The sequence below is a fragment of the Haplochromis burtoni genome, unplaced genomic scaffold (genome assembly GCF_018398535.1).
Source record: "Haplochromis burtoni strain Fernald_Lab_line unplaced genomic scaffold, NCSU_Asbu1 Contig_102, whole genome shotgun sequence".
In the NCBI taxonomy this organism is placed as follows: domain Eukaryota; kingdom Metazoa; phylum Chordata; class Actinopteri; order Cichliformes; family Cichlidae; genus Haplochromis; species Haplochromis burtoni.
In genome coordinates this window covers 1,431,650-1,444,439 of record NW_024582463.1, presented here as the reverse complement: position 1 = coordinate 1,444,439, position 12,790 = coordinate 1,431,650, and the positions used below count along the sequence as shown (strand labels likewise).

The window sequence follows — 12,790 nt, the reverse complement described above, 5'->3', positions numbered from 1 at the left end:
GGGCTCTGGGCGCACGGCGTATTGCAACACAAAAGGACATTATGAAGCAGAAATGATAAAGGGAGTTAAAGGATTTTGCACATGAATGTATGCAGATCTGAACAGAGACTTTTATCTAAGCCTGTGAACAAATTTTAAAAAAGAAAAAGCTTTTTGTTGCTCCAGAGGGAGTGGTGTGAAGTCTGACAAACAGCCGCAAGGAGTCGGTGCTGAAGACTACAAGTAGAAACTGAAAAAAAGTTTGAGTGCACAAAAAAGTGAGCTTCCCCAATATCTCATCTCTGCTTGAGGCTATCTGCTCAAGGCTACGATAGGTTTTACATGCATAACACACCCGAATCAAACTGTCAGTGGTCAAAGTGTATTATGGGTAATGCATGAACTTTGTTTCAATGCAGAAGAACGCATAGGTGTGCAAGTTTGAAGTATATTCACGTCTAATGCAATGACTGCGTGCCTAACCAAGATAAAGACCCTCAGATTATCTTATGCCTCCCTGGAGACGTGTGCACAGAGTTGCCAAAACACATTTTAGTACCAGGAGGACGTACATGATTTCTAAACATAATCCTGAGATGTGACCACTGAAAACAAAACCAAGCATGCTGCAATGCAGGAGTGAAGTCATTTTTGGTTAAAAGGGACAAAAAATAAATACTGAAAAAGAAAAGGGTGCGTTAGAAGAAGACGGCGGAGGAGAGAAGTGACTTAAAGTGACATGTTGTTGTCAGAGCGGCGAGACCCTGGAAGATAGATTAAGACAGGGTCAGCAACTTGACGCTAATGTCACGACTCATGACTAACCACGGCTGTGTGTGCATAGGTGTGTGTGTAAAAACAGGGTCAGCAGTTTTTATTTGTCCAGATTGGACTAACCCAGAGAGTGGAGCGTGTTTGTGTTTGCTTGAGAGGATGTCAGTACGAGGCCAGGAACTTCTGCACCATGAGGGTGCTTGACACAGTTTGTGCATTTGGGTGTTTTTTGTGTATTGGTGCATGTGTGCGTGTCTGTCTCCATGACCGTTTGCACTTGTTTGACCTAACGCTGCCTGGTCAAACCATTTCGCTTCCCTTTGTTTTGGTGCATTTTCCCTCACAAACCGTTCACGCTGAACAGTCACTTGTACTCCTCGTCACAAAAACAGATTGCTGTTGTATCTCTGCTGTCGACTGCTTGTTTCCAGCTTAGCTTATGTTTGCTGCCAGAGAAATGTGCAGCAAAGAGCGGCATTTAAAGCTGCTCTTTGTTTTAAATATTGCAGTAACTTGCGTGTAAAGATTCAAGATTCACACATGAAAGACTACAATCAAGGCCAATGGTGGAAACAGAAAGAATCGATGGAGAATGCCCAAATTTAAAGGAATCAGTGCTGAATGTTTCTACATTCAAATTCAGAGTTTTATTTGTTCGGTCTTCTATAGCAGGGTGTGAAATTGCAATCTTTAAACCCGCAGGGATGGATTGATCCATTTTGGCGAGAGATATTTAATGCACTTCAGTTTTATTTATATAGCCCTAAATCACAACAAGGCACTTTATATTGTAAGGTAAAGACCCTATAATAATTCAGAGAAACCCCAATAATCAGACCACCCCTATATATGAGCAAGCACTTGGTGATAGTAGGACAGAAAAACTCCCCTTTAACAGGAAGAAATCTCCAACAGAACCAGTGTCAGGGCGGGGCACAACTGGCTGTGGGTGAGAGAAGAATGATTAAATGCAGAGCAGTGTAGAGACAGTAAACAGCAATGACACAATGTCACATTGCAAACCTGGCAAGGCAAACATTTCTTCTTTGGGGCTATCTACTTATTAAATTAAGTATTTTAGATTTTAGCTCTGTTTTGGTCTCCACCAATTCCTGAAAAAAGTAACTTGCGCCGTAGCTAAGAGCTCATATAAGATTTGACTGTTTAATGCAGAACAGAGTCTGTAGAACAGTTTTATTAAAGGACCCTGGATGTTAGTTATTCTGGGGCCATCCACTCTGTCCACTGTAACTGGTGTCTTTAAAAGAGTAAATGAACCAGCCAATTTGTTGATGGTAGGGATACACGGAGCATGCTGATCATTGTACTAGACAGACAGCAAACAAGCCAAGCACGATGTGAAAGAGACACAAAAGTTACTGATTTCTTTTCCTGCAATGAAAACGTCCCCTGTGGATTTCTCCAGGACTGATTCTGACTAGAATTGATTGTGTTCTCATAAAAGCACAACCATCGTCTGTGATTGCAGTTTGCCAAGGGTGCTTTTGTTAATTATTGATTATCAAAATAGAGTTTTTGTATTCATATTTTAGCAATGGAACACGTAACTGTGTAACAATCTCCAAGTTCTTACTGTCTGCTTTGCTTCGAAGCTGCTATTGACTGTTCTGTAGTGATTGATTTTTTTCATCTGGGTTCCCGAGCAGCTCCAGCTGGCTACATCTGCTTCAGCTTTATTGTTTTAACTTGATTACAGATGCTGGCTACAAGTGCATCATCATTTACAGCACTTCTACAGACTCTTTCTTAAACTTCTCTTTAAGTAATGACTTTCCATTATTGCTTTTATTGCTTTTTCATTTCATTGTATCTGTTCAAATGCATTGTAAAGCACTTTGCAACTATGTTCTATTGACTTCTAGGAAGAAAAAAAGTCGTCACACATATAAGGTTTCGCTGACAGCTCACCTGAGCTGTTTTCCTCACATGAAACACAGCGCAGGATTTCAGAACATTTTAATTGAAGACACCTAACAGTTGTTTTCATACTGAATACAATTAAGTGAACTGAAACAGTTTGTGTGAAAATTCATAAATAGGTGTTAATGAACAGTAGAGTACTTAATCCACCCTTTCTCTGTCTGTCTCCAGGTTTTAGGTATCGACCTACACTGAGCTGACCCAGAGCACAACTCGGTAGAGTCCAGTGAAGGTCCACATCAGCAGAAATGGCTCCGGCAGCCATGTCTAAGCCTCCGTCCTCTCTCAACTCACTCCGCCCTTTCCACTTTTCTCCCTCTTCTTTCCTTCTCTGCCTCCTTCTCTCCTTCTTTTTGTTGCTGTCATGCCCTGGATCGGTCAGTGCGGGTGCCGGAAAGAAAAACTGTTCCTCTGGTGGAGACCCCTGTCAGGAAGGTGGGTCTGTGAGAAAACTGCAGTTTAATGTGAAAGAAGCACTGTAAAGAAGTAAAGAAGCACTGACATGATTAGACTTCTGCATGTAAACCTCTCAGTGAGTGCAGTGAACTGAGAGGGTTCAATAAAATGGGTTACGCCTCTAGTTTGGCTGCCTGTGAACCAGCCAAGTTTTTGCAATCAGGCGAACCGATAAACATGACGATCAGCCTGACACTCAACACATTTCAACACATTTTCTCCTTCGCTGATTATGGAGTATTAACATGCTAGGGAACACCGCCTCAGCGTATGGAGCTCAACATTTTTGAAGCAGTGTCGGATCATCCTGACAGTGAACAGAACAAAAAGCAGCCAGCAGCCAAAGAAGAGCATTGGATGTCCTTCTAGAAGCCTGGAGAACTAAAGCAGAACTATAACCGTCGAGCTTGTTAGAATCGCATGAACTGTGCTGTTGTTTTATATACTTTTGCACATTTTCTTAGCAAAATATTAAAAAATGAGGCATGACGCAAATGTTTTGCACAGTATTGTGTATTTCTCTTATGACACCACTTAATTATTCTAAACCAAGTAGTATAACTTCTTATAACAGCATCGTCCATTCCATATGTCCTGTCCAGATGTGCAAGTAACATTGAAGGGACATATTTGCTAGGTGTCAATGGTCTATGAAAGTGAAATAAAGTCAGGAGAATATTCACGACAGTGTCACATCAGGCATCAGAAAGGTCTGCCAGATGAGCAAAAATGTGCCACCGGTGAGTTAAAAGTGAAATATGTCAATTTAATGCCACAAATCTAGAACGTTGATCACTTTGGGGTAAGTTTTCATGCTTTCATTAACTTTAACAGTTCCACTAAGTTTTAGTAGGACAAATGAGACCATATAGAAAATTTCCCACTTACAATAATCTTTAATGAGGTTATGCTGCCTCTGTGGTGTCCACAACATGCTCACAGTGGCAGGCTTTATAGGATTAGAGAGGCGGAGAATGATTACACAACTCTGTTGCAACCAAATATTCCCTGTGATATTGCTGAAAAATGATTTGACCTTTTTCCACCTTTATCTTTTCTTTTGATTGCAGGAGTGGTGCTGCCTGTCTGGAACCCTCAGAACCCCTCTGTAGGAGATAAAGTGGCACGAGCCATTGTTTACTTTGTAGCACTCATCTACATGTTCCTGGGCATGAGCATTATAGCGGACCGGTTCATGTCTTCTATAGAGGTAAGTCAATGAATATTCTTTGAATTGTTATTAGATTGCACTATAAGTTACTGATATTAGACCACTAATAGGTAACCTGTATAAAACTAATAAATCCAATATTATTTCTTTCTTTACGCCCTCTCCACTCCAGGTGATAACCTCCCAAGAGAAGGAGATCACCATAAAGAAGTCGAATGGTGAGACCACCACAGCCACCGTGAGAATCTGGAATGAGACTGTTTCTAATCTCACTCTAATGGCCTTGGGTTCCAGTGCCCCTGAGATACTGCTGTCTGTTATTGAGGTCAGTGCAACATGAGCCTGCAGGCTACACGTCAGATTAACTGATAGAGAATGTAATGGAAAGACAGTAATCTTATTTTCACCTCCAACTGCAGGTGTGCGGTCACGGTTTTGAGGCTGGTGATCTAGGTCCCAGCACCATTGTGGGCAGCGCCGCCTTCAATATGTTCGTCATCATCGCTCTGTGTGTGTATGTGGTCCCCGACGGAGAAACGCGCAAAATCAAACACCTTCGGGTGTTTTTTGTCACGGCGGCTTGGAGTATCTTCGCCTACATCTGGCTCTACCTGATTCTGAGTGTCTTTTCCCCTGGAGAGGTGGAGGTGAGGACAGTTTTATGTAAAAACTGCTGAAGTTTAAAGAAAGAAATCACTGGGATGAAATAAGAGGAGGAGAATAAAACAGAAACGCTTTTAATCACATCTCTTCTCTCATTCAGGTGTGGGAGGCAGTGCTTACTTTCCTTTACTTCCCACTCTGCGTGGTCCAGGCCTGGGTGGCCGACCGCCGCCTTCTCTTCTACAAGTATGTCCGCAAGCGTTACCGTGCCGACAAGAATCGGGGAATCATTATTGAGACAGAGGGTGGGGCTGATGGAGGGCTAGGCATGGATGGAGGAGGAGGGGGTGGAGTGCTGGGTCCAGGGGGCTTCACCAAGATGGACATGCTGGAGCTGGACGGACAGATAGCGCTGAACTGTCACAGCGGGATGGATGGAGGCATGATGGAGGATGGAGGAGCAAAGGACGATGAGGACGAGGCTAGGAGGGACATGGCAAGGACGCTAAAGGAGCTGAAGCAGAGGCACCCGGATAAAGACATGGAGCAGCTGATTGAGATGGCTAATTATCAGGTTAGCAGCACCCAATCCCATTGATGTCTAAGCTCTGGAAGTCATGACTATATCAGATTTCCACCACACGATTATCACGATTCAAATAACTTTTTAAAACCATATACAAAGAACAGGTTCATTGGCATTTGATAATAAGCAGGATTTTATAAAACAGTAGTAGCTATACACTTTTGCCTTCTTATACATGGTATACAGCCTAATAACCAGTACAACATCATCTGCACTCACTGGCCATCCCATTTGGTACACCTGTTCAACTACTCAATGCAAATATCCAATCAGCCAATCAAATGGTATTGTTTTAACACCACAGCCTACCTGAGGATTGTTGCTGACTATGTCCTTTCCATTATGATCGCTGGCTGCTTCCAGTAGGATAACACACCACGTCACAAAGCTCAAATGGTCTCAAAACGCTTTCTTGTACATGACAATGAGTTCACTGTAATCAAATTGTCTTCACAGTCTCCAGATATCTCAATCCAATAGAGCATCTTTGGGATGGATGCAAATGTGTGATGCTATTATTATGTTATATGGGCCAAAATCTCTGAGGAATGTTTTGAACAAGTTGTTGTTGTCCAACCTAAGACTAGCAAAGTGTATTCAATGACATGGCCATTGACTGTATATTAGAGTGTCAAAAAATAGTTGTTAATGCTGGAATATTCTCAGTATTAATATCTTATTATTATTATTATTATCTGTAAGTACTGATTCATTTTAGATGCCATGATTGTCATCAATGCTAATATATCATGACCCCTATTAATACTTTTTTAAATCAACTTTGACAACTTGTTAAATCAAGTTAAGTTTTGCGGTGTTACAAACAGAGGCGTGATTAGCTTAACTCAGGCTAGCATAAGCTGTAAAGCATGCCCCCCCTAGTTTCTGTTGAAAATAATTTCCACTAGAAATGTTGTAGTTTTACAGAAGATTACAAAGAGACTGATTTCATTTAGACAATGAAAGATGAGATACGTATGTGCTGATATGGGGAAGTTTTGGAGGTGCTAGTAAACATAAAGATAAAAGCTAGCAACCAAAAGCTAATAGCAATAGCAAAATTTCAATAGTTCTCTCACTTCCATTCATTAATTCTTAGACTTTTGACATATCATTATTTCAATCAATTTCCAGATTTTCTATCTAAACCAGTAGCACACGATGAGATATGTATGTGCTGGTATGAGGAAGTTTTGGAGGTGCTAGTAAACATAAAGATAAAAGCTAGCAACCAAAAGCTAATAGCAATAGCAAAATTTCAATAGTTCTCTCACTTCCATTCTTTAATTCTTAGGCTTTTGACATATCATTATTTCAATCAATTTCCATCTATCTAAACCAGTAGCACACGAGCAAACTTGAGTCACATTCCATATGTTACTCTTCTGAGGGTGATAATGACTCAGAAATGGTGCTATGACACATTCAGTGTGACTTTGAAAGTAGAGGAAGGTGCAGTTCCCCGAGGAAACAGTACAAAGTTACAAAGAGGAAAATCTATAACGCTTACGGCAGTCTCATACAATCAAACCAATAGCATGTTCACATAAACTAAAAACATTAGCGACTGGTTAATTGAGTTGGCTGAGCATCAGCACATTATCTCAGTCTCTCTCAGCTTAACACACAGTAAAACTGTTTTATAAAGTGTTGATTAAACCAGTGTACTGAGTGGAAGCTGTCTGTTGGCTTGACTGACACCAGTAAAACCTTCACCCCTCTGCCATCCAGGTGATTTTTTGCCCGGTAAGTTACATGAAAGCTAAATATATTAACGTGAGTGCCCGTTCTGGACCCTGGAAGCCTTAAAAATATTGACTTGCGGTAACATTGCTGCCTTTTTTTTCTCAGCGATTGATTTAATCTTTAAAGAGATGTAGTTAAATGCTTTGCTGAAGAACTTAAGCGGGCCTCAAGTTAATATTTTTTGGGGAGAATTTAGATTTGTGATGTGTTGGTTGTGATACCTTAAGCAAAAATTGTTCAAAAATTTAACTCATAGTTAAATTTGGCATTTTGTAACTACATTTTAGCTGTCAGCGCACACCCATACTCCTCTCTGTTATAGCAGTTGCTCACACTTTATTAAAATGTTTAACTTTTATGGGGAGTAATCATTAAACTGGCTCATTAGAGATTCCTCTTTTTTATGCAGCACACACATTTCAGCTGTAGAAGCTGTCCAAGTCTCTGCTGCTCTCCCTTTCTCTGCTTTCCCACCAATTCCTTCCCTTGCCTCCTCTCCAACTCATTTCTATGTCTTTGGTTTCGGTTTTGAAGGAGGGGAGGGAAGGAGCTTGGCGGGCCAAATGTGCACTGGTCAGCTCCCAGAGGTTTGTTTGCTTTCAGGCCTCCCTATCCCTGCAGCTACTCCCTCCAGTCCGTGCTGTAAATAAGAATGACAGCTGCCCTGTAGATTAAACTTGACTTGCTAAATTTCAGTTCTTGCGGTCATAATGAATCACTGAATGTAAAATTAAATTGCCGTCATGGGATATGGAGCTGGGTGATCTTGTGCAGCAAAAACCCAAATCAGTTTCTTAACTAAACACTTACTTATTCCTTCTATCTAAAGAGATGCAGATATAAACATTCTGTCAGCTCACTTCCATTAAATTTGAATAAATTGCAGCGTTCTCGGCTCTGAGGCCACATTTAGTCTAATGATCTTTCAGCTACAGTGGCCACTTTGTTCATTTTCAATTTAGTGGATCGTTGGGATAATACATCACTATTGAGCCATACGTTTTTATTAAAATCGCTCCTTATAGATTGATAAACCTCATTAGAATGAAAGTTGGCAGTGAAGAGAGCCAGCAACCAAAGCCTGAAGTTATTACGTTAAATGACTCTTTGTCAGTATTATTGCACTGATTTAGTTTGTCTGTCTTCAGACAATCTTTCTGGAAATGTCAGGGAATCTGCTGTTGACCTTTGACACTGAGTTGAAGTTCAGTTATGGCGGTGTAGGATCTCCCAGGAGAAAATTCTCAGATTGTAGCTCTCTCTTTAAAAGTGATTGCTTTCATAAAAGCATGGCTGTTTGGGCCACAGCAAATTAAATTAACATGAAATGGTTTATTGATTCATTGCGTTTGTTAATTAGGTCCTAATGCAGCAGCAAAAGAGCCGAGCATTTTACCGCATCCAGGCAACCAGGATGATGATCGGAGCAGGTAACATCCTCAAGAAGCACGCTGCTGACCAGGCCCGCAAGGTGAGGCACGCACTCTATTTGCCTTTCTCCATTATATTATATTTGAAGCTACTGGAACCTTGAGCGTGTTTTTTCTCAGGTGGTAAGCAGCCATGAGACCCAGGCCCAGGAGGATGACCCTCACACCATCAGGATTGAGTTTGAACCCTCTTTGTATCAGTGCTTTGAAAACTGTGGGTCCCTGAAACTGACTGTTGGCAGACATGGAGGTGACCCCGGAGTTACTGTCAAGGTGAGTGCACGGGAGGGATGGACAGTAGATCATAATAAAACTGTGTGTGTGTGTGTGTGTGTGTGTGAGCCTGTCTTTAAGGGAAACAAGTCTTGCAGAGTCTCATGCAAATAAAATCAGACAGCAGAGAAAACAACAATATTCTGTGGGCTGACTTCCCTGACACCTTTTTCTATCTTAAGCAGATCTTGTGTCATGTGCTCACCTCCAGAGGCTTTGAGCACCTTTGTTTTTCTTTCCTGGTTGGATAAAGGCAGAGAAGTGGGTGGCAGAGGAGAGTAGCTGAGAGGCACCAGAGAAAACACCTTCATCTCCAGATTTCTAGTTTCTGGCTCAGGTTGTAACTCAAAGAAAGCGCACATCCTTTTGCAAAGGCTCATTGATCTCAGACTTAATGGTGGCTTAATGCTGGCTATGAATGAGAGCTCTCCCTGAATGAGAGAGTCTCCCGCTGAGTCTCTGTCAGTGGGATGATATCTGATCTGCTCAGCATTATTACGTTGGCTTCGCAAGGCTGGCTCTCCTTTATTCTTCTTCTTGTTTACAAATTAAACTGTGATGAGAGATCATAGTTTCTGCTGGTGGCACGGCCTTAGTCAGCCGTCTGCTGAAGGATGCTTTGCAAACATGTCAGAGCAGTCGAGAGACAAAAGAAATATTATTCGTGTCATTTAGGTATTCTCAGAGAGCTCCCTCGTATCGATGGCTGGGTCAATGAAAGTTAAAAGCGACTTACTTTGCACTCATACATTGCTATCTAAAGGCTTTAAAGCACAGGAAAAGGTGCAAAAACATCTACACAGTGATTTTTCCTTTAAAAGATTTAGCAATGTTAGCACAAGCACGAGCATTGTTTTCAAAAGGACCAAAATGTGAACATCATGCTGCATTAAATAACCATTAAAGATAAGAGTAAGCTGATCAACTCAATGAAAATGTTTACTGATGTAGACTTCAATACAGGAAGACTTGCATTGGTGGCCATTGCAAGAATGCAGGTTCACTTCTGCCACTCAATTTACAGATCCGGAGTTTCTGTTATTTTAACTTTGCACAAAAATTGAGTAAATTTGTGTTTGCCAATTATTTCTTCTTTCTAATGCTTCTTGGCAATGACTCTTATACGGTTGGAAAGCCTGTTTATTTCGCTTTAAAAAGTGCTACATTTCTAAGAAAAATGCAGTTGTAGGGGAAGAGCAAAAGAGTTGACTATGTGGGTTGCATCTTTGAAAAAGTTGCCAAATCTTCTATGCTAATGCCAAACAGTTTATTCTGCGTTTGACTCTTGTTTTGACCCTGGTACCCCGGTGCTGATAATCAGGTGCCTGACTAGCAGCACATGTGAGCATGGACCTTGTTAAAGCGGTCATTTGGTGTCTGATCCAAGCATGCCATGTTTGGCTGATGTGGATAGACCCCGTGCCCTATCCAGGTAACCTCCAGCTGGTGTTCTTCAAAACTAAGCTGCAACATTATTTGGAGTGATCCCTAGTACCATTTCCAGGCAACCAGGAAATTGAAGGTCTAAATTGAAGGTCAAGTTCCATGAAAGAGGTGATGGCAGAGACAGGCTACCAAGTGGGCATCTGCAGATATGAACTGAAGGCACTCGTCCAGGGTTTGCAGGACCCAGCATGAGGAGGATGTACAAGGCTGCTGTGGCTCTGTATGGTGTGCCACATGCTACTGAGGCCTCCGTTTATTAAATGAATAATAAACGGGGGGTGATTGCTGCCTGCTTCTTCAGGCTGCAATCACCCAATCCGATAAATGACAACAATCAAGAGTGAGTAGCAGAATAAGCTGGTTGATGTTGACAGAGAATATTTGGCACAACCCGCATACTCAACTCTGCTGCTCAACCTACAAATGCATTTTCCTTACAAATGTAGCATCGGGGAAAACATTGTTACAACAAATAAATAATCAGCCAAATCATGTTTACTTACTTTATGTGCTAAGTTTATATACAGTTTATGATTGAACATTTGAAGCAAGTTCTAATCAAAATATCAACTTTTAAGCAGATATGGTGGAAAAACTGTGTTAGCAAACTGTGGCTGTTTTCACATCCAGCATGCACAGTGCGATATTAGCATCTCTTAGCAGCTCTGCTTGTAGCTACAATATGTACATGGTGCTAGTGTGATAGCAAGCTTTTATTAGCTGAGGGTGTTGAGGGTGAACTTGAAATAATTATCATTGTTTGAAGTCTTGAGTCACAGTTTGGTTCGATTAAGTTGGCAAAACATCAAAGTTTAGCATTTCACAAAAGACAAACTGTGTTTTCTGCGAGTCAGGTGATGAATCACAGTGGACTTGTTACTATTAGCAACACTGTGAATGTTTGAACAGTCATTTCAGCTGTTAAATTAAGATAAATATAATATAAGTTAAAATGCGTCCCTTATATACAGATACTAGGGGTCTTATTGAGGGCACGTCTGTAGTGTTAAGTCATTAATTTGAACCCATACAGCTCCAAAACAGTCATTCTCATCCAAGCAGCATGATTGACTGATAAGCTACCCCAATCTATCTTCAATCAATTTGTCACATGCAAAGTTTACACCTGCAGTGAAAAAACTGTCAAATGTACAATACAATGGGCAAGAGGGGAAAAAGACACCTCTACTCATTCTGGGCTCCTTGTGGGAGATCAGCAAGCTCCTCTGCACAGAGAGCACATACATATCCACATCACAACACCCTAAACCACATGACAAGCAACTGGGTTGGGTAAGGGTGGTAGCCGCATTAAATTATGGTGGTTTTTCCTTTAGTGCGAACAACTGCATGTATATTTTACAGTTGATCTAACAGTCCTTCACTGGTCTCTCAATCTCCCGTTGGAGAGCTGTGAGCTTGTCCGAGATGTCATCAATTTTGCGCTCAAAGAGTATAGAGCATCTTACATTAGAGGAAACTCAGCTCTTATATAATCACGGGCTGTGACGATATAACTTCTCACACATCAGTCTAAAATGGGAAAAATCAGCTATCCACATATCTTAAAATCTCTTGAGTATTACCCAGCTTCAATTTAATCCCGAAAATATCATCCAACCATTGGATGCATTTAAAAATATATCACTTATACACATTTCATGAGGCACTAAAAATAGAGCAGAGGCTAGGGATTGACTTCAGTAGCACTAGCAGCACCGAGTGACTGACACAGCTTTGCCTTCAAACAGAAATAAATGGCTTTGAAGCCATTTGAACTAAATGCATTTTAGATATTTGGGTTCTAATGTTGTCTAAATAAGAAGGAGGGGGTTAATTAACACAAAGCAGTTGAAAGGACAGAGAGAAAGGACAGGATACGCGGAAGGTTTTCTTATGTTATCTTCAAAGTCTTTAATATCGGCCTGTTTCTGACCAGAGGGCTTGGTTTAATGAAGCTGTTTTTCTTCTTCTCTCTTACCCTCTGTCCTCATCTCCCCAAATGCCTCTTCTTTGCTGTCCTCCTCTCTATCGCTCTCTCTCCCTCTGTTTGGCACTCCCCCTCTCCCTTTGTGTTTATCTGCCCTTTTCATATCTGCTCACTTGTGTTTCATCTTGACGACTCTTTTTGCTCTCTCCCCATCACTCCTCTGTGTTCCCATCTCCTGCAGGTGGATTATCGCACAGAGGACGGTACGGCCAACGCAGGTTCAGATTATGAGTTTGCAGAGGGAACGCTGCTGTTCAAGCCGGGAGAAACCCTCAAAGGTAAAAAAAACAACACTGACTACAATAATTTCTGACATATTTTCAATAAACATGTCATTGAAACTGATGCTCAAATAGCAGAGGTCATCTGCAGCTCCTGAGGCAGATTTCTTTTTT

The 12,790-nt window shown here is 41.3% G+C and overlaps 1 protein-coding gene across 2 annotated transcripts in view; it reads left to right on the top strand.

The window, feature by feature from the left end:
- slc8a4b (solute carrier family 8 member 4b) overlaps positions 1-12,790 on the top strand; it is a gene marked incomplete in the record, with an annotated part of 126,222 nt that overhangs the window by 55,067 nt on the left and 58,365 nt on the right. For both annotated transcript variants that reach the window (XM_042223137.1, XM_042223138.1), the window contains 8 exon segments: positions 2,866-3,129; positions 4,221-4,360; positions 4,494-4,646; positions 4,741-4,968; positions 5,085-5,498; positions 8,617-8,727; positions 8,807-8,959; positions 12,577-12,673. In XM_042223137.1, the coding sequence (XP_042079071.1) occupies positions 2,943-3,129; positions 4,221-4,360; positions 4,494-4,646; positions 4,741-4,968; positions 5,085-5,498; positions 8,617-8,727; positions 8,807-8,959; positions 12,577-12,673 (1,483 nt within the window).